Source organism: Cucumis sativus, chromosome 3 (assembly GCF_000004075.3).
Source record: "Cucumis sativus cultivar 9930 chromosome 3, Cucumber_9930_V3, whole genome shotgun sequence".
In the NCBI taxonomy this organism is placed as follows: Eukaryota; Viridiplantae; Streptophyta; class Magnoliopsida; order Cucurbitales; family Cucurbitaceae; genus Cucumis; species Cucumis sativus.
In genome coordinates, this window is record NC_026657.2 from 4,433,770 (window position 1) to 4,455,667 (window position 21,898).

A 21,898-nucleotide genomic window follows, 5' to 3' on the forward strand; every position below is an offset into this window, starting at 1 on the left:
GTTTTTGAAGATTAAATTTATTTCCTCCTTGTTTCTTATAATAACTTGCATTTTTCTTAAGTACATTGATTGAATTCTTAACCAAATTCAAGAATTCAAAAAACAAAAAAGAAAAAAAGTTTTAAAAATGATTTAAAAAAAAAATAGAACAAAGTGCGAAAATATTTACACCATATAGAAAAGTTTTGAAAAAGAAAAAATCTCATAAACCCACAACGTGAAATAACATAAATACTCTCACGATTAATAGGTCATACACATGCAAAAAATGATTTTATATCCAATCCAAACGATCTTGTACCTTTGTACCAAGTCTAAACAATTTTGTACTCTTGTACTCAGTCTGAAGGATCTTGTACCAAATCTAAACGATCTTTTACCGAGTCTAAACAATCTAATTGTACCAAATCTAAACCATCTTTTACCAAGTCTAAACGTTCTTGTACCAAATTTAAATGATTTATTAGTGATAGTGGTCTATCTTGGATAGACAACTTATCATTTAAATATTGTACTAAGTGGAAATGTGAAGAAGCAGAAATAATAATATGAAAATAAAAATAAATCATAAAGAAAAAGAAGAAAAAGAATTGAAAAATCGTCCCGCAATAATCAAAGTCAATAAGAGGGCAATTATGGAATTTATGAAAAAACTTTTTAATCAAAGTCAATAAAGAATTTCTTAAATTTTTATATGGGTCGTAAATATCTAACATTTTTGTTATATTTATGTAAATTTACCATTTTTAAAAGTTTTTTCTTTTAGTTTACAAAATTTGACTTGGTTTTTTAAACTATTGGTAAATAGTATATAATAAATGAAGTAATTGCCAATATGAGCTTAGCTCAACTGACACCAGATTGGTCGAAAAAACAACCTCACTCGAAACCACTCCAACCCGTGTCACACCTTAATTGGCATGGGAAACTTGCACAATTTGCAAGCCTCCATGTGTTATCCAACTACTTCCTCTTTTAGTTTATAGCCTTTATATGTGAAAGCAATTGTACTTGGTGCCAAGTCGACTACACCTTAATATTGAAGTTAGTATAGAGAGTGTATAGAGAGTAAAGTTAGAGTTTTCTTTTTTAAAGTTTATTTACTTCAATTAAGCTAAGTACCAAATTTTTAACCACAACCATCTTTTCAATCAAAGTCGATATTAGTGCTGTTGCGACCCTCAAGGTTAGAGAGTACTAGAATTGAGCTTGACTAGCTTGTTTTCTTGTTAGTAACTTCTCTAGCTAGGTGCATAATTTTTTTTGTTGGCTCCCAAAATTTTCAAACATGTATGTTGGCTAATGAACTTTGGATCTTACCCAACACAATTCTCACACAATCAAAATTCATGTTTTCATTGTTGACCTTTTTTTTTATTGTCTAATGGAGACATATTTTTATGGGAACAAAATTGTTTTAAATATATTAAATTCCTTACAAAATACACAATTATGGTTTCATATATGATGTAACTTACACTTTCAAATTTTTATCTTTTCTATTATTCTCTTGTTGACTTAAACATCAAAGTTATTGTTTTTTCTGTTTTAGAGGTTCTCTCCTCCAAATTACAAATTTAGTGTCGATGTTATGTGAAATCATGTTTGTCTTCCCTTAGCCAAAATTTAGCGTCAACAACAATCGTTTATTTATAATTTAGAAACAAATTTGATGCCTAATAAATTTATCAACCTACTAATTAAGAAATTCAAATCATAGTAATATTTACCCACAATAAACTCTAAATCCCTATAAATAACTCTTGTAATAGCCTATTTCGAAAGCCAATAAATTATCCATTTCTTTATTTTTAAAAATGATGAACATGTGATAGGTTATAGGTTCGATCCAAAGTGTCCATACCTAAGAATTAATTTTCTACCGATTTTCTCAACATCCAAATGTTGTAAGGTCAGGTGGACTATTTCATGAGATTAGTTGAGGTGCGCATAAGCTGGCTCGGACACTCACGAATATCAAACAAGAAAAAAGAATTATGAACTTAGGGTGCATTATTGCATTTTCAAATTTATAACCTAAGTAAGGATGGTAAATTATTAGCTAAACCATATATTTCTCCTTCAATTAGGGTTTTTGCTTTTAAACCTAACGAAAGTCAAAGTCAACAATTTTGGTCAGAGTTAAAGTTGGACTGAGTCAATAACGAGTAACAACCATGTCGGTTGTGGGGCTAAACATTGACGTGGACACCACGCTCCCAAATCTTTCAATTAAAATATTTGAATTCCAAAAACACCTCTATGGGCGCGTGACCACACTATGCATTAAATGTATTTTTACTTACCCTCTTGTCTTTATTTCTTTTTCCCGCAAATAAAGGCTGAGTAAATTACAAGAAAACAAGAAAGATAAAAAAAGAGAGGATAATTTACCAAAAATACATCAATGATAAAAAGAAAAAAAAAAACAAACTAAAATACGCAAAAAAAAAAAAGAAAAAGAAAAAGAAAGAAAAAACAGTTAATTTGGGTAAAAAGCAAATAAGTAAATGGATTAAGGTGGTTTAGTTAACGTAATAAACGGCCATTGTTAATGGGGATTGTGGTGTGAGCCAAAAACAGGAACTTTGACATAGTAAAAGAGAGAGACTACGACAGACTAATAACCGCACCATTCAAAACCATTCCCACAACTTAAAAAACTCATTTCTTTTTTAATATCCAATAAAAATAAGACTTTCTACATTTATTAGCATTTTCTTTTTTAATAATTATTTTCAATTTTCTCCTCCTCTTTTAGCTGTTGTTTTGTTGTTCTTCTGTATATTTATTTTTGGGTTTTTTAGCTGGTTATTTGGAGCTGGATCTCTTACCCAGCCTCACACCCCCGGACCCCTCATTTCAAAATTCTCTTCTGGGTGTTTGATAAATTAATTAAAATTTCCCATTTTTCTTATTCTTCTTCTTCTTCTTCTTCTTCCCTTTTTTGATTTTGTGTTTTCTTCCTTTCTTAGTCTTCTGGGGTCTAATCAACTTTTGGGGTAAGCGGATTTCTTGATTCGGGGCTCGTTTCATTGTACTTGGTTACGGATTTTTGTGTTTCTTCTTTCTTTGATCATCTCTTGGAAGTGATTTTGGTGTTTGGAGGGAATGTGGAACACTGGAGCTCCTGCTGATTCTTTCTATGAGGTTCGCCCTGAGTGCACCGATGTTCCCAAAACCCGTTTCAAGATCAGGGTTAGTTTCCTTTTCCTTTTTTTTTTTCTTTTTTTTCTTTTTTTTTATCCCTAATACCCCTTTTGTTTAACTTCTTTGAATCTGCACCCCAATTGTAAGATCATTGTTTTGATGGGTTGTTGCTTAACTGCATCATTCAAATTTGCTTTTGATCTGGATTTCTTTTGCCATGGTCGGAAGCTTTGATCGGCTGGAACAGGGTAGTTTTGTTTAGATTAGTGTCATCCTTATTGGTTCTTTCAAGCTATGGTCAACCTGGTGACCTTTTTGGTTCTTACTTTTGCATGCTAAGCTTTTCTTTTCTTCAAATGTTTTTTCTAAACTTTAACTGGCGATGGCAGATTATTAGGACTTGTGTTTTTGGTTTGCCATTTGACCATTGGTGTGTGGCAGGCAAGAAAAACTGGTTGGTTGAGCAACAATGCTTGCATATATTTAGGTTTCCAAACAAATCATTTAGAAGATACAGTGATTTTTAGGTTCATTTTTTGTTTTGTTGTAAAGGTTTAGGGTTCTCCTTAGGACAGGAAGATGAGAATGGTGTTGCCTGCTTCTTTTTCACATATTATTCTACTTGCTTGAAAATCATTTAGAAGATGTGATTTTGAGGGTCATTTTAAAGGTTTTAGTTTTCCTTAGTACATAAAGATGGATATGGAGTTGCCTGCTGATCAATTTGTTTCTCATATATGATTCTAGTTGCTTGAAAAAGAAGGGAAGCTATGGTGGTGCATTAACACTTTGTGTAAAATCTTTGTGTGCCATTGTCATTTCACTTTTAGTTATTTTATTTATCTAAGATTGTCAATTTGAAACACACCTATTGCTTTTAGAGGTTATAATTCAACTTTTATGCAGGCTGGGAAAACCTTAAGTGTTAGAAAATGGCAGGCAGCATTTAATCCTGAAGGGCAACTTGACATATCAAAGACTTTAAATCGCATACATCGTGGGGTAAGTTCAATTTCATTGTTAAAATATTTTTTGGGAGTTCAATTCTGCTTGTACTGTTTAACGGTGTGAAATGTGGATAAGCACTCATTAGCAGTTGGTCAACTTTATCTGCCAGTTGATAACTGATTTGCTTTTGAATTTTGATCATTGTCATCATTTTATAATGTAATAGTTATTTCTTTTTTTGAAAAAGTTATGAATATTCAAGAAAGTATGCTATGGAGGTAGCAATAAAATGTCTGGACACTAATGTTCAAAGATCTAATGATAAAGTTTTTCTTTGCCCAAAATTTCCATCTAATACAGGGGATCCATCCTTCAATCAGAGGAGAAGTTTGGGAATTTCTTCTTGGTTGCTATGATCCTATGAGTACCTTCGAGGAAAGAGAAGCAATTCGCCAGCGTCGAAGGTAGTCCTATTTAATTCTCTCACATTACTTAATGGATTTGCTTCTAATGTGATGCACAATGAGAGAAGCCAGCCTGTAATAATCTACATCGTTTGCTCAATGCACCATATAATGTTTCTACAGATTCTAAACTCATTTAAGTTTCATTTTCTCCTCAATTGTTGGTGGAAAATAATATAGCTTCGAACTGTCTTTGTAGTTTCCAGGAAACAGCACTCCCAAAAATGAACTTGATGGTAATGAGCATAATGCAAGGATCGGGCCTCACCATAACCCTAATAAAAAACAGATTATTTATTTACAAATGAGAAGATTTCCCAGTTGTTTTCTTGTCACTTCATTTAGATATGATACATTTTACTCAAGTTTCTTGTAAATCGTTGCACCACTTCTCTAAATTAGATGAATGAGATGTGGGCTTTTCAACTTGCAGGATTGAGTATGCCACTTGGAAGGAAGATTGTCGACAAATGTTTCCTGTCGTTGGAAGTGGTAGATACATCACAGCTCCTGTAATCACAGAGGATGGTCAGCCCATTCATGATCCACTTGTACTCTTGGAAACAAATCCGGACAAAGGTCCAGCTGTACCTCAAGATACTAGCACCGCTGATGGCAATCCGGATGGTTCACGGTCAACTCCTAATAATAATTTGGAAACTGTGAAGGATCCGAAAATAATTCAGTGGATGCTTACTTTACATCAGATAGGTTGGTAAAGACTTTAATCACGCACATGAACAGATTGGTTAAATTTCTACACTTTAATTGCTTTACTACTTGACTTCACTACTTCGCATCATCTACTTGAAGTAGTGGTCTTGATATTTTTGACCTCTGGGATAAGTGCAACGATATTATTTTTGTAATATAATTGTTCAATTTCATATATTATGACAGTTGTACCTTAAATCAATTTGTACTTTTTCTATAAAACTCACTGATATAAAAATGTTTATAATAGGTCTTGATGTGGTTCGGACTGACAGAACATTGGTATTCTATGAAAAGCAAGAAAACTTATCAAAACTTTGGGATATTCTTGCTGTTTATGCCTGGATAGATAAAGACGTCGGTTACTGTCAAGGTGGGTAATTTTGATAAAGTATTTTCTCTTTTGAAAAATGAGATTAGTTTTCTAGAATATTGATTATGGTTACCTTCTGATGTCTATATGACTGAGAAATTATCTTGTAGTTTTACTCCTTGAGGATTCTGCCGTTAAATTGTCTATTGAATTGGAGAAAGTAAATGTTCTAAACCTTACTTGATAATATTTTTGTGTAGGAATGAGTGATCTTTGTTCCCCCATGATAATGCTTCTTGAAGATGAAGGCGATGCATTTTGGTGCTTTGAGCGTTTAATGCGCAGACTGGTACCGACCTATTTTCCTCTTGAGGAGCTCTATTTTCGTGTTACTTTGTATTTGATGTATTTATTTCATTTGCACGTAAGTCAATTATATTGAGTAACTGGCTCATGGTTTTGCAGATGTTATTCTTCAAATTAGCTGGAGTTTTACTAAACGATTTTCTCTCCTCATCAACTGATTAAGTTCTTTGTTTGTTTCTTTACATAACCAAATACATTTTTACCTTATGTAAAATGGTCAAGCCCGTGCTGCTAGTCTTAGGATCTTAATCATTTTTATTTCTTCTCTATCGTTGTATTTGCTTTTTTAGATTCTCATGGTGCATTTCTATTTGAAATTTTGAAGCGAGGGAACTTCAGATGCACTGATAGCTCTGTAGGTGTGGAAACTCAACTCAATAATTTGGCTGCTATCACACAAGTCATTGATCCAAAACTTCATCAGCACTTGGGTATTGTTCATAGCCTTGTCTTCTTTGTTTATGAGATATTACACTAGAACTATTGTCATCTGATGATTGTCTAAAATAGACATTGTAACTGTTTTATTTTTGTTCCAATTACAGCTGATGGTTTTAATTAGTTTGGTCTTTAGACTTTAAACTGTATTTAATCCGCAGACTATAGAGATTCCCATGCTTTTGTTCCGTTAAACTTAATTTGTATGTCTGATTGATTGGAGTTAGATTTATCTTCTGTTGTATTTGCTTATTATGATTTTTCATTCTTATCTATTCTAAAAGAAAGTAACAATGAAGGTGTTCATTTTATGTACACAGAGACACTTGGCGGTGGAGATTATCTTTTTGCTTTCAGGATGCTTATGGTTTTGTTCCGTCGAGAGTTTTCCTTTTGTGATTCCTTGTATCTCTGGGAGGTACTTTTCTATCCCTGCACTTTACTGGCTCAAAGTCATTATCCGTGAAAGAACTTTCTTTTAAAAGGGTTAAACATTGGAAAATCAAGTAACATCCTAGGATTCTTTTCATGTATATGAAAGTTAATAGACTCTCATACAGATTTTGTTAGTAGGTTGCCGTTAATCAGGTAGTGTGTGCGTGGTTTCATTTAAAAGTGGATCCGTTTTCTGCTTTATGCTATATATGTGGTGAAAGATGACATTGGAAATTGTATTAATTTTGGTACACTTTTGCTGTTACAACAGATGATGTGGGCCCTGGAATATGATCCTGATCTATGTGTATTGTATGAAGAACCTGATATTGGAAATGAGAAAGGAGAGGGATCGAAAGGAAAAGCAAAATCGATACGCCAATGTGGGAAATATGAGAGGGAGAACTTGAAAGCAAAGAACTCAGAAGCTCCTCTTCCCATCTCTGTTTTCCTTGTTGCTAGTGTCTTGAAAGATAAGAGCACAAAGCTACTTACAGAAGCTCGGGGTCTAGACGATGTTGTGAAGGTTTGTTTCTCGATCTCATACCTTGATCTGTTAAGAACCCTAAACCAGTTAAGGTAGAAAGATGATACATTAAATTGAACTCAAGCATGACTAATGGCAGAATACTAAGCGACTCAGGAGGTTGGGTCGTGGGTTGCACATAAAGTCCCGAAACTCTTATTTGTATTCGTTTTAACCATTTCGGTCTAAGCAAAATCAAGGTTTCGACTAACCGAATTAGTCTCTTGTTTCTTATTCTTATCCAATAGATATTAAATGACATGACTGGAAATCTGGATGCCAAAAAAGCTTGCACTGGGGCAATGAAGCTTCACAAGAAATATCTAAAAAAGGTAATTTCATTTGTATCCTTGAAGTGTTTCTTTTGCAAAAGTCTATTACACAAGTTTGAGAAGTGAGATAAAAAGAGTGTATGAACTAAACTAACTGATTTATGAACTTTGCAGGCCAAGAAGGCATAGCAATAGAGAAACCTGAAATTGTATTTTTTCTGATCATTGAGTCGATCGGGCAAGAGATTGTCATATATTTTCTGCACAAACCGGTGGCCAGAATTTGTGGAACTATCCAAGTTTTCTGACCAGCTATACATTCCCACATTATCAAATTTGTTGTATGTAAAAATAATTTGTTCATTTTCTTCTCTTTTTTTTCATCCTTTTTTGATACTAAAAAAAAGAAAAAAACAGTGAAAAGAATATATTTTGTGATAACCATCTGATTCTTTGTAACCACTTTATGCATACAGAAAGTAAATATCATTTGTATAAACATTCCATTGCGTAATCCATGAATTTATTATTTTATTTTAAAATTTGCATTTCTGTGAAGTCCAAAAAGACATGCTTTAAAGCCAAATCCCAGCATAATTACAATAATCAATACCAACTCTTTGATAAGTTAATTTAAAATTAACAATTCATACTTCCTATTCTTTTAGTAAACGAAGAATCAAGTTTATTTTGATGTATAATAGATTTGCAAGCTTTTCATTTTTACCCTTTCAACTTTTATCTATAGATGTGTTTGAACTTTTTAATTTTGTATCTAATAAATCTTGTTTATTTGAGATTTTTTTTCATACACTTATCTAATGAACAATAAATTAAAATTTTAAAGTTTCATTAGCCATAAAACTCACTTTTTTTTTATACAAAAGTCGAATAGGTTAGTAACCTATTAGGATATGAGATTAAAATTTTTAATAACATACTTGATACCAAATTTAAAGTTTGGAGACGTATTTAGACACATAATATTAAGAATTTCTAGAGTTATTTAGACTATTAAAAGTTTCGGGATGTATTAGACATTTCTTAAAGTTTAAAGAGAAAATAAAGGATTAAATTTGTAGTTTACCCTAAATTGTACAATTTGAATAAGAAAAACATTCACTTACACCAAATTGTTCCTAAAACTTGGATGACTTTAACATGTTACCACTTTAACTCTCAAATTAGTGATTTATAAAAACATATGTGCAACATGAAATTGATAAAGTTTGAAAAAAGTTAACTATATATATATATATATATATTTGTACTTTTTTAAATTTATGAACTTTGGCTATGTTGTTTATTGATTGTTCAAATGTATTAATATCTTTTTTGCGAAAAACTTTATTTTATTAAAATGAATGAGTATACAAAGATTTTTACAAACTACTCTTTTAGGTTCCGTTTAAAGTTCATTCGATAGAATTGAAAATTTTGTACCTAAATGGACATGATCAAACAAATTTAAGGTCAATATTGTTTTCTTCCTTCAAAACGTGTAGCATTTGAAAATTTAAAACTTTTGTACTTGTGATTGCTATTCAAATTTAATTTGTGCAAAATATCTCACATTTCACTGAAAGGAGAAAATAAATGAAAAAGGCTTTTTTTTTAGTAAATTGGTTAATTGAATTTTAAGTTGGGTTGGATTGGTTGAAGTAATTTTTAGATCCAACCCAATCATTAAATTTCTTTGATTCAAATAACCTTTTATTAATGATCAACCAAACCCAATCCAACCATAAAATACTTGGGTTGGAAGTAAGAAATGGAAGGAATGATTTATTGCTTTGCGGCAATTGTGTTAAAATTACAAGACGAAAACAAAAAAAAATTATGGATGCGTTCTACTAGGGTGTAAATGAGTTGGGTTGAGGGACATTTTCAATCCAACCCTTAAAATATGTATTGAGTTGTCTAATAACATGTATAAATACTTGTTATTATAACATCTTTTATTAGAATAATGAGGTCCAAATGCATAAGAAGAAGATCAGAACGCATAAGTTATATTGTAAATTCATAAGCATTAAGAAATACATCTTACATAAGCATTGTCTTTTTTACACGATTTCCATGTCTTAACGCATGATGATTAGAAAGGAAAAAACTAGTGAATCGTAGGAGACATCTTATGCAAAGGCTATGTGATGGAAACTCGTTTGACGATTAACAGAGAAACCACATCATGTGAGGAAGATTCACTAGACGACAAAGATGATAGTTAAACTTGATGTAACGAGACAAGGCTTCTATAAGGACTGATATGATCAGAATAATAGAAATTTCTCGTTGAAAGAATGCCTATAAGAGAATTTCATCTCTACCAAGAAAAGAAGGCTTGTATGGGCAGGGACGGCCTAGATGTCTGAATAGTTTGACCAACCCTTAGAGAGAATGGTGGAAAGGACTAGTCTTTCCACCATTTGTAAATGTTTTCTTTTTCTTCTTCTCCGATCATATTGTAAGTGAGAGCTTAGAGTCTGAGTGGTGAAGATTCTATTTTCTATTGCCCTTAACTTGGAAAATTTTCCCTTCTCTTTTCTCTCAACTTTTTATATTTCTTTGTAATATATGATGTTCATATTGTACAATGCCTTTAAGGCCCACACTTGTTAATATATTATATGTTTATACCTTTTCAATCCATCTTTCTTAACTTTCCATTTGTTAATGTGTTTTTAATAGTTTAGGGTTGTGATAAGTTCTTGATAAGAAGACCAACATATAATTCTTATCGCTTTAGTTGAGCTATGTTCATCATTTGGCCAGCATCAATTTCTAACAACTCAAGAGGGCAAGTAGAAATGAAGTTCTTAATTGTGAAGTTCTATAAGTATTATAAGTGAGTTCTTCTAGATATACCTCACCTAATCAAGCTTAGTCATTTGCATCCCGAGAGGTGAGCAAGTATGACATCTAAAGACTTTGAGAGAAGTTCATCTTAATCATAAACTGGTTAAGCCAGTTATATCGCATTGAGGCTCTCACATTGCTTAATCACCTAATAATGCATAGACCTTCCTTCATCTCCTTTCTTCACTAGTTCACATTTTCATTTCATATCCATTTATTCCCATTTACAGATTATCTAGGTGTACATATATAGTGAGTTTTGATCTTTTTATACGTTATGTAATTAATTCTTTTACACCGCCTAAATTATGAGTCAATTTTAGAACTAAGCTTTGATAACAACTTCCTGTGTTCGACTTTGAATCACCCAGATAAACCTATTGTTTCGCTTATACTTGGGCAAACAGTAGTGATAAAGAGGTACAAAGTGAGCATTTCGCCTATAGTGATCATGACCAATGACTTATCGCACATAATTAATTGTGTATTTTTTTGCGTCCTTAAGTCCTAAGTTAATTTGGCGTCACAACAACCCTCATACAACCAAGTTTTTGGCGTTGTTGGTTAACAAACCCACACACACAACCATTGTCGGGTTGTATTGTTTTTTTTTTCATCTAATGTTTGTACATTTTAAAATTGTTGTACATGTCATATCGATAAATACTCACACCCAAAAATTCAAACATCCATAAATTCAAAGTTTCAAACATCCATAAAAGTTCAACATTCCAAACATTATCCATAAATATTAAATAAATAATAAAATATCTATAATATAAATACAAATATTTATTTATATATATATATATTATTAATTCAGGTTGGGTTGGGTTGACCCGAATTTTCCAACCCCCAATCCGAGACTCGACCCAATCCAAAAAAACCAAAATTTTCAACTCAACCCAATCTACATTTTAAACTAACCCAACCCAACCCATATAATATAGGTTGGGTAGTTCGGATTGTTGATTGTTCTTACCCCCTATTTTCTACATGAATTAATTAAGAAAGAAGAATAATGACCTTTGTACAATTCATGCTAAAACAATTCTTTTGATCCTTTCGATGCCCAGCATGAATGTGAGAACCATGAGCAAGACACGATCGACAATGTTGGAGTTTTTGGTTGTTTGGTGAAAGGAAGAAGCCATAAAATGCAAAGTAGTCTTTTTTATATTTTCCTTGTAGTAAGAAGAAGAGGGATTTCTATTGAATCTATTGGGGTGTTTGGCCCATGAGTTTGGAATTAGAGGGATTTGACCTTTGAAACCAAATGCATGTTTGTCCACTTGAAATAGAATTCCTGGAATTAAGATTCCAAACCCATGGGTTTATAATATATATATATTTTTATTGAATGTCATATGTTTTAGAAAAAATCACTTCAACATTATCAATGATCATTGGCAACAATTGTTAGGCAACTTCACGATCAACGTAACCACAATGAATGATCATGACCAATCGACGGTCACAACAATCAATCGTTTTAACCGTCAGCTGTGGATCATCTTGATCGTCGGCTTCGAATTCTCTTGATCGTTGATTATCAATCCTCTCGATTGTCGGTGACTAATCATCTTGATTAATTGTGACCTACAACTTCGGACGTTACTATCGTGGAGTGAATATCTTGATCGACGACAACCAATCGTTATCGTTAATTATCGATCTCATGCCTATTAACAAGCGATTTTAGTAATGGTCAATGATCAATAGTCATAACCCTTGACGATTGATTGCCATGATGGTTGACTACCAATTAATTGTCTTAAAATTAGTGACCTTTGATCGTCTTCACCATTGATCAACAACTGTCTTCATCAAGACTTCCTACACTCTTTCCTTTGAGGCTTGAATAGTATAGGATTGAATAGTAAATACTATTCAAGCCCATGGATTACATTTTTTTTCCTTAATTCAATCTAGAAAATTCATTGACCAATTCCAAACAGCATCTCTAGTGACTGTTATTCGTCGACCGTTATCCGTCGACCACTAGAATGAGTGTTGACGAACTTCCTACCACCACTTTTGCAACAGCTACGAACCTTAAAAAATTAATAAAAATGAGTTTTTGAAAAACTTTTTTGTTAGTCATTCCATATACGCATTTGATGTAATCACAATAATATTTTTTAAAATACGCATTTTTCATTCTTCTATTTTCTTTTCTTCTGGAGGTCCTTTTATAACTATTATTATTATATCATCTTTTAAATTATCTCTTTTCTATTCTTTATTTAAAATTAATCTTTCCTTTATTTTAAGAGATTTTATTTATTTTGTTATATTTTTTCAAGGTGAAAATTGATGACCTCTCTATTGTGATCTTGAGTATAAATCAAATATTAATATATTAGTAAATATAGTGAAAAATGTAATTATATATCCCATATATACCATGGTTTATTTTTAGTTTAATAACATTTTTCATTTTTTTCGTTAGTCAATTTAAGTAGAAGACCGGAGACTTATTTGGATTGACTTAAGAAAAAGTATTTTTCAGAAAGAAAAAAACTCATTTTTATTTATACCTCTTTTGATAAAAGCGGTTTAAGATACATTGCATGTGTGTCATAGAAAGACAACCATAATTATATCTAAAGGTAACTCTACTTTGACTTCCGCTTTTGCATGACCCTTTTGGTTATGTTTATTTTGAAACCTATTAGACTATTTTTAATGGTTATGTTTATTTTGAAACCTATTAGACTATTTTTAATGTTGCTTAACTAAAACTTTCGTAAACTCCATCTGATTACATGATTTTTTTTATATTTTGTGAATGGTTTGTAATATTTTTACTTAGACCATTTATGTTAATGCAAGTGAAATCAAAATTATTGTTATATAATATTAAAATTTATCGTTTTTACATTAGTGTCATTAAATCAACAGAGTCAATAAATTGAATTAGAGGTACAAATATATATATAAAAAATCAACTAAAAATTTGATACAAAAAAATTTAGCGCGTACAATTAATAAAAAAAATTAAATAAATTAACTAAACCCATAAATTCAAAATCAGCACTCGAAACACATGCATTAGAAAATCCAGATTTTCAAATCCTGCACCCCAAACACAGACATTTATAATACCCAGACATCAAAACCGCATCAAATAAACCCACATGGAACAAGCGATTGTGCAGTACTTGTTTGACCCAATCAACAAGTCAGCCGATCAAAATCTGAAAACTGCGGACAAACTCATGGTATAATGTAGCTTCCCTTCACGTTCTTGAGAAAATGTTTTATAAAAAGTGAGAGATAAAGAAGTTCATTGAAAACATCATTAAAGCAAGCATTGAAGACTGTTAATTGCAACGAAAAACTTTCATTGCAAAGAGTTCGACAAGGCTTGGGCGGAGATTTAACTACTATGTCTCCCCTATAGTACATTTTAAACATTTCAGCTCTGGTAAGCTTGTAAATGAAAATGCTAAAACGTCACATCCAAGCTTTATGACCTAAAATGGAAAACAACAAGCTAAATTAAATATAAAACATAAAGATAAGGTAAAATGGGAGTATTTAGGCATGCATACACAGGCAAACAACAGCTTGGACAAGCATGCCCATACATTCTTCCCCACTTAAACAGTTGACGTCCCTGTCGATTGGCGAAGCTGGAATTCTTCGATCTTCTGCTTCCATGCTTCAAGGTCTTCAACATGTTCCTAACCTGTTTCTTCCACTAGAAGGTTTTTCCACTTCGCTAGGAATTTGAATATTCTCCTCGTGGGTCTTTTACCCTTCCTTACACTCTCCACAAGGATTTCTTCCACTTCTCTATTTTCTTTCTTCTTCAGGCCAATAGATGGTCGTACACTATCGTTGCGCTGCTGGTCATCTGGGTTTTAATAGTAGGGATTCAATTTCCTTACATGAACTATTGGATGAATTTCATCCATGTAGGCAACGCCACCCTATAGGACACATTTCCAATTATTTTCAGAACTTCAACAGGCGCCTTATATTTTTTGACAAGGCACTGGTCTTTATGCCCTCTAAATCGAATTTTCTCTACTTTCAACTTTATGAGGACTTGGTCTTTAGCTCAAAACTCAAGAGGATGTCTTTTCTTATTAGCCTACTTTTTCATACGCTTCAATGCTTTCTTTAAGTATGCTCGAGCGATGTCGGTAGTTTGCTTCCACTCTTTCGTGAAGTTGTGAGCTTGGGGTTTTTTTCTGTACAAGGGTGTGATCAACAATATGACGCAGTACAGGTTGTCTTCCACTTACAATTTCAAAGGGACTATTCTCGATGGATGAACTGGTTTGTGCATTAAAACAAGGGAAATTGCATCATATGACTAAAACAGTTGGAAAAAAACAGCTCATCACACTAATTTTTTGCATATTGCAAATATGGTAAAATAAGTTATATTAGATGACTATCAGGCAGTAATCATAGGGCTATTAAAAGGTCATCAAATTTAAATTTGACACTTTTGCAAATTTAGAAAATGTTGTAACATGGGCTTTATTATCATAATTTTTTTTGTTATTTTTGCAAAAGTCCCTTAAAACAAAGTTGAGCCACATCAAGCAATCAGACCCAATTCTTTTGTCTGGAATCAATGAAATGTCTAAATAATTCTCAAGCATACAATTGAATCTTTCAGTCTGGCTATCCGTCTGAGGATGGTATCTTGAAGATATATTCATGTTTGTCCCTAAGAAGGCAAATAACTCAGCCCAGAACGTACCAATGTACCTATCATCCATGTCACTCACGATGCTTGATGGAACTCCCCATAACTTCATGACGTGCTTAAAGAACAAGTGTGCTGTCAGCTTGACATAACATAGTTTTGTAGTGAAGATGAAAGTGGCGTACTTCGAGAACCGATCAATTATAACCAAGATGACCTCAAAGTCGTCCACCTTCAGAAGATGTATAATTGTTTGACCCAGTCAACAAGTTAGCCGATCAAAATCTGAAAATCGCAGACAAACTCACAATACGATGTAGCCTCTATTCACATTCTTGAGAAAATGATTTATAAAACGTGAGAGAGAAATAAGCTCATTGAAAACATCGTTAAAGCAAGCATTGAAGACTATCAATTGCAATGAAAAGCTTTGATTACAAAGAGTGCGACAAGACTTAAGCGATGATTCAACCACTATGTCTGCCCTATGCTACATTTTCAACATTTTCAGCTCTGGTAGGCTTGCATATGAAAATGCTGAAACGTCACACCCAAGCTTTATGACCTAACTAAAACGAAAGCAACAAGCAAAACTAAATACAAAACATAAAGATATATAAAGTAAATCAGAGGTATTTGGGCATGCGGCCATAGGCAAACAACGCCGTGGACAAGCATGCCCGTTACACCAAACGCCCCCTTAGGGCTTTAGAATAATACCTAAAATCACTCCCCAAGGACCCAAATCCACTAACCACTATCCTACATTGCACGAGAGTTTTACCGTTTCTATCTTAAATTTAATTTAAATTAAATTAAAATAAATAAATAACTAGATAATCAAATAAAATTTATCTATTTTGAAATTAAAAATCAAATATTTAATTAATTTAATATTTGAAACATGTTCAAATATACTTCTTTCTCGTAACATATAGTTTTAATATAAAATCTCATTCATTTTCAGTTTAGGGATTTTTTTTTTAAATAGCACAAAATGCGAAATTATTTACACGATATAAAACAATTTTGAAAAAAGAAAAAGTTCACACCGTGAAATAACAAAAATACCTCGCGATTATTAATCGGTCACACACACACGCAAAAAGCTTCTAATTCAAATGATCATTTAGATATTGGTACACGATCGTTCAAATCTTGGTAAACGATCGTTTGAATCTATCATTTATCTATCTGGGATAGACAATGATAGTAGTCTATCTCTCTCCATATGAGATAGACGACTGATCTTTTAGATATTACTACACGATTCTTTAGATCTTGGTATATGATCGTGTAGTGAAAAAAGAAGAAGAAAGAAAAAGGACACAATCCATGATATACTGAAAAAATAACAAGGAGATGACTCAGAGATGAAGAAATCACGAACAAGAAGAAGTGAGAATATGCAGAAGAAATAATAATACGAAGAAGATGTGTAGACATTCAACATGAAATTAAAAACAACAAGCAAAAATCTGAAATTTGTGAAAATATAATGGTAGTTTCATGAATTTTTTTTTGTTATACGAACCGTAAATAATTTTTGGGTTTTCTTCTATAATGTAAATTAACCTTAAGTTTACTATATGTATATATATATATATTATATATATATATATATATATATATATATATAGGTTTAGTATGAACCACTTCATATTATTATTTAATATTTGAATCTCAAATATTATTCTCAGGTATATAATTTAGAGGTGTATGTAAGGTGAGTTGAGTCGAGTTGGAAGAAAATTATGGACCAACCAAAATTATTCGAGTTGAGAAAAAATGAATCCTATCGGTTCAATATGCAATGGTCAACCAAGCAACCCAACCCAAAAAGTATGGGTTGAGTCGGGTTGGGTTGATAGGTTGAATTTCCATTTTTTATCTCTCCATAATTTTGAAAAATTGTTCAAGGTGACATCTATATGCTATACATTCAAATTCGAAGTATACAATGTCCATTCAAAATGATGTTTACTTTTAGATTTTAGGTTTATATATATATACACACACATAATCGGTTGGAATAGGTCAACCCAACTCCTTACGTACACAACCTGGTTCAACTTTTTCTCTCTCCAATTTTTTAACTAAACCCAACCCTTATAGTTTGGGTTTGATAATTTGGGTTGGTTGGGTTATCGGTTTTTTTAAACACCCTTAATATAGTTTTAAATTTCAATCTAATTTAAATAAATGATATATTATAATGTATGTATAAACATTATATTAAACTATATCATATACAATAAATTCTCTTAAATAATAATTTGAACACTTCAAATTTACAACATCTAGATCTTTGTTTAATTTTGTTATAGCTAGCCGTTTCTCTTACGGAACTACCATTATAAGCTCCAATAATACAACATTAATTAACTATGAGACACTACACTATAGATCCATAGATGCACTCTCAAGATCCGTAAAATACTTATATGTTCGCTAATTTTTCACAATTTTTTGTAAGTCAATTCTTTCTAGGTTGTTCGTAATTATAAGTGACTTTTGAGTCAACACTTACCCTAAAGGAATTAATAAGTGAATTTTGCCTTGTGGCACTATTCTCAGCTCCCCACTCGGTATTATCCTCAAGATGGTAAACTTAATTGAGTCAACAACCAGGATCACTCTCACACCCACACAAATCAAAATCAAAGAACAACCCTCGTGAGCTTTTTGTATATAACTCACTTAGAATTCAAATCAAGTTACATAGTTATCGTTTAAAATATTAATTTATTCAGTTAGGGGAGTTATAACTGACTACCATCTGCATCTAGTTATGTCATGATAGTAAGTATATCGTACTCGATTACAAACTATTTACAATTGACTATAATATTTTACTATATTTGTAAATATTTGATTTATTTTGGTGTATATGAAAACAATAACTATGTATTCACACAAAATCTTCACACAAAATCTCAAAATTATGAGTAAAAAATGAAATGTAAAATACAATTTATATCTGACAACTCACTGAGACATGGAAAAGAGTGTAACACTAGACATTATCTGAATCATATATGAAGTCTCACATACATATCCTCAAGAAAAACAATACAAAAAGACTGTTCAGTTGCAACTAATGATGAATATTCATAGTTGAACTTTGATCAAACACTAAAGATTTCTTTTACCCTAAATCCTAAGGGATAAAAAAAATCATGTTAAGTAGAAAAAGAAAAAGAAAAAGAAAAAGAAAAAGAAAAAGAAAAACCCTGAACATCCCCATTTTCATATGCATATTATAACACAGAACCAATAATTACAACTTGAGTACAAACTTTTATTGGTATGTCCTTTCCAATTGATAGGACCCCTTTTTGATAGTAACAAATTTCTGGATTCATCATCATCATGGTCATCAGCTCAAGTTCTTTTTTTTTTTTTTTTTTTCCTTTTTAAATAAATTTTTATAGAGTATAAATCTCCTTCCTGTTAACACAAGATGATGTAAAAAATAGAAATATCAGGTTGGGAAAAAAATGGTGAAGCTTCCAAGTAAAAATCCAAGTATTCAAAACTGTCTTCTTCCAAGACATCATCATTTAGGCCTACCAGGCTGAAATCAGGTTGTGAAGAAATTATTCGGATCAATGGAAGCGATCGGTCATAAACACGAAAGTAAGAGCTAAGATGAAGATAAGTGACATGAAAACGTCGCAAGAACGGTGGTGGGCTGAACTTGCCGTGGGAATATCCTTTGGAAGCGCACATTCTTCGCCATTGAAAAAGACTTTGTTCGGGAAACCATCGCCCCGTAGTATGTCGAGGTTGCGTATACCCTTCTTGGTGAAAGAAATAACAGATTGTTGCTTTCCAGGAACTCTTGGATCAGTTTTAGGATTGGTCCCATTAACCTCACCCATCAAGTAAGCTAAACCAGGCAAACCTTGAAGGAAGATTGTATTTTTTATTTTGGGAAGCCGGGTTCCATTGAAGGAATAAACGTTTTCGTAACCCCTACCGGCCTTGTTTAACTGAATGGCAGTAAACCAATCTTCAAATGGATAATCTTCCCAATTGAAGAGTGTTAATCTTGCAGACCATCCATTAGTATAATCAGAGTTGATATGCCAATTTATGCTAACCCCACAATTATCAGGACAGGGCAGCTTTTTGGGATTTCGGTAATGCTTAATTTTAGCCCAAGCTCTAGCTTTGGCTGACCTGTTGGAAAATGGAACCAAAAGTGCTTCTGGAGGTAGGAGCATTGAATGTGCATTTGGATTGCAAGTATCAGTATCAATATCGTCACACCCACAAGCACAAGTATTGCATGGAATAACAGAGTCATTATAATAAGCTGAAAATGAAACACAGCATTTTGATTGCTTCACCTTTGGCCTTGTAATGTTGCATATAATTTGCCAACTTGCAATTGAGGTACTCGTTGATTGAAGTCCACTCGGGTCAGGGAACTCCGTTGGTTCAACTCGGAGTGGTGCAGCACAAACGTATTTCGGATTCAGAACTCCAGAGATCTTCCATTTCTGTGGCGGATTAAGGGCGGTTCTGTTCATATCCGGTGGAAGCTTATAGACTTGTAGTTGAAAAATAGACCTTGCTTTACTCTCATCCATTAATGTTGGCAATAAGCTTCCATTCCTACAACAATACGGCAACTTGCCGACTTTATCATCATTGATACGATCGGCTGGAAGGTCGGCGATTATGGGTCGCTTATCGCAACTCATGACTTGAGAGAAGTCGAAATCTTGATAGTATTGGCCAGCGGTACCATAAACGCATTGAGATAAATCTCTCGTATGAGTGTAAGCTCCTCTCATGCTTTGAATGAATTCTCCTCTCATCCATTCCCAAGTTAAGTTCCAATGATCGAGACGGCCAAGAGGATTGTTGTTGTCTATTGTAACTTGAGCGAGATAATTATTTCCATAAGCTTGCATTACATCGTAAGTGAGTGAGAGGTCTCCATTTTGGCGAGCGAAAAATTTGGTCTTTTTTTCTTTCTTCACCTTGAACTTTGGATCCTTTTTGCAGCATACATGCATTGTTCTCTTACCTACATATCAACATCATATTAACCAAACCAAACAACTATAACAGCTACACTATTGGGTGGGAAAAGATTCTGTAAATATGAAATGAATTCTAGAACAATTTGCTTTATGTTTGATAGGCCTCTTTTAGTTTGGAGTTGTGAGTACATATTCATGAATATTAAATATATATGATGGTAAGCGAAATTATTAGCAAAATTTGACTTGTTTGTTTCAACTAGATCATTTATTTAATATGATATTATCTATACCTAAAAACTATATGAATAGAATAGATCAAAGTTTATCATTTTATTTTGTTGTGTTTGAAAGCTTGAATTAAGGATACCGCGATGGCGAGGGGCAGGGCACTTAAATCCATCGTTCTCAAGACGGATGGTCTTCGGCATCGGAACACCCGGCGGCTTAATTCCGAATTGCGTTCCTGTGAACTCCACCGTCGCTTGAATCTGATTAATATCACCAGCGGTTTCGATCGACGTTTTCAGATCCGTCATTGGATACCCAGCCAAAGTAGTCCCATTCCCAACATCCACAGGGAAATCCGACCCATCCATCACCACCGCACCATTTGCCGACACCAAAATCTCATGGTGATGAAATCCAATAAACATCTTCCATGCCTTCAGCTCCGTCAATCCCGCATTCAAAATCACCGCCTCCGACTTAAACGCCCATGACTGAGCCGTGGCATTCTTCAACCGTGGCAGCTCTTTCTCCCGCGAAATAAACGTATAAGACAAAAATATCCCATTACATTGATTCTGCTCTGGGGGTGGCGCAGCCGGCTTGGCTTCATCATCATCATCGCCGCCGCCGCCGCCACCACCACCGCCAATAATGTAATCTTGTGAAAAACAGAGAGAAAAATTGGAAAAAAGAAGAAGGGAAATGAGAAGAGAAACAGAGAAGAAATGTGGCATTGGAAACTGCATGCCGGAAGGATTAGAGAGAAAAATTAGAAATGGTTATTGAATGTTATTCTTGTTTTTTTTTTTTTTTTTTGTGTGTGTGTTTTAGTTTAATGGGGTTTGACGGCGCCGCGCGAGAACGCGGCGGAGGAATGGGAGGAGGGGGGGTTTGGGGAAAACCGGAAATGAGAAAAGAGGAAAATTGTTATAAAAGAGAGGAGGAGGAAGAAGAAGAAGAAGAAGACAGAGTCAGGTTTATATTTTGGCCTCTGGTTTTACCGCCATTTTCGCTCCTTCCGGGGAAACCGACTTTGCTTGGTTCTTCTCTTCACCTATATAAACTCCATATAGACCTAATATTTTTTTATTTCAAAACTTCTTTTTCTTTTTTTCTTTACTTTTAATAATGTATACATTACATTACATCCTCACCTTTTTAGATCGATGTTTGGAATTTTCGATTTCTAAATAGTAGTTTGAACATAGTTTAATAAATAATAATAGTGTTGGTGGAGAAATTTTGACTAATTAGAAATTGTTGTGTTGTTAGTGTATGTTAATGATTTATAAATTTGAGATCAATTGCAAATTTCCTCTAGTTCTCAAATTAAATTAAAAAGTAGTGGAATATATCGGCAAATCAAATGATACTCTGCAGGTTTAAGCATTCACCAATGGAGTAATGTCAGCCGTTGGTTTAGTTAATTATGTTACATATCGAAGATAACTTATTAGTTCGAGCTTACTAATATAGATTTGGTTAAATTTCATTCAAGTCTAATTTGAAAAGATTG

General features: G+C 33.0%; 2 protein-coding genes across 2 annotated transcripts; one reads left to right on the plus strand and one right to left on the minus strand.

The window, feature by feature from the left end:
- Positions 1–2,789: 2,789 nt before the first annotated feature.
- On the plus strand, positions 2,790–8,168 carry LOC101211793 (GTPase-activating protein gyp7). The gene is made up of 11 exons (XM_004152869.3): positions 2,790–3,198; positions 4,057–4,152; positions 4,459–4,562; positions 4,996–5,273; positions 5,527–5,649; positions 5,850–5,938; positions 6,281–6,386; positions 6,714–6,811; positions 7,100–7,354; positions 7,603–7,686; positions 7,801–8,168. The coding sequence occupies exons 1-11, from the start codon at positions 3,112–3,114 to the stop codon at positions 7,813–7,815; spliced, it is 1,335 nt and encodes a 444-aa protein (XP_004152917.1). The 5' UTR covers positions 2,790–3,111; the 3' UTR covers positions 7,816–8,168.
- A 10,375-nt stretch (positions 8,169–18,543) lies between these two features.
- On the minus strand, positions 18,544–21,406 carry LOC101216608 (COBRA-like protein 10). Its single transcript, XM_004152888.3, has 2 exons — positions 20,522–21,406; positions 18,544–20,195 (listed from the first exon to the last, which is right to left on the minus strand). Exons 1-2 carry the CDS (start codon positions 21,126–21,128, stop codon positions 18,763–18,765), a joined length of 2,040 nt encoding a protein of 679 aa, XP_004152936.1. The 5' UTR covers positions 21,129–21,406; the 3' UTR covers positions 18,544–18,762.
- Between the last annotated feature and the right edge of the window lie 492 nt (positions 21,407–21,898).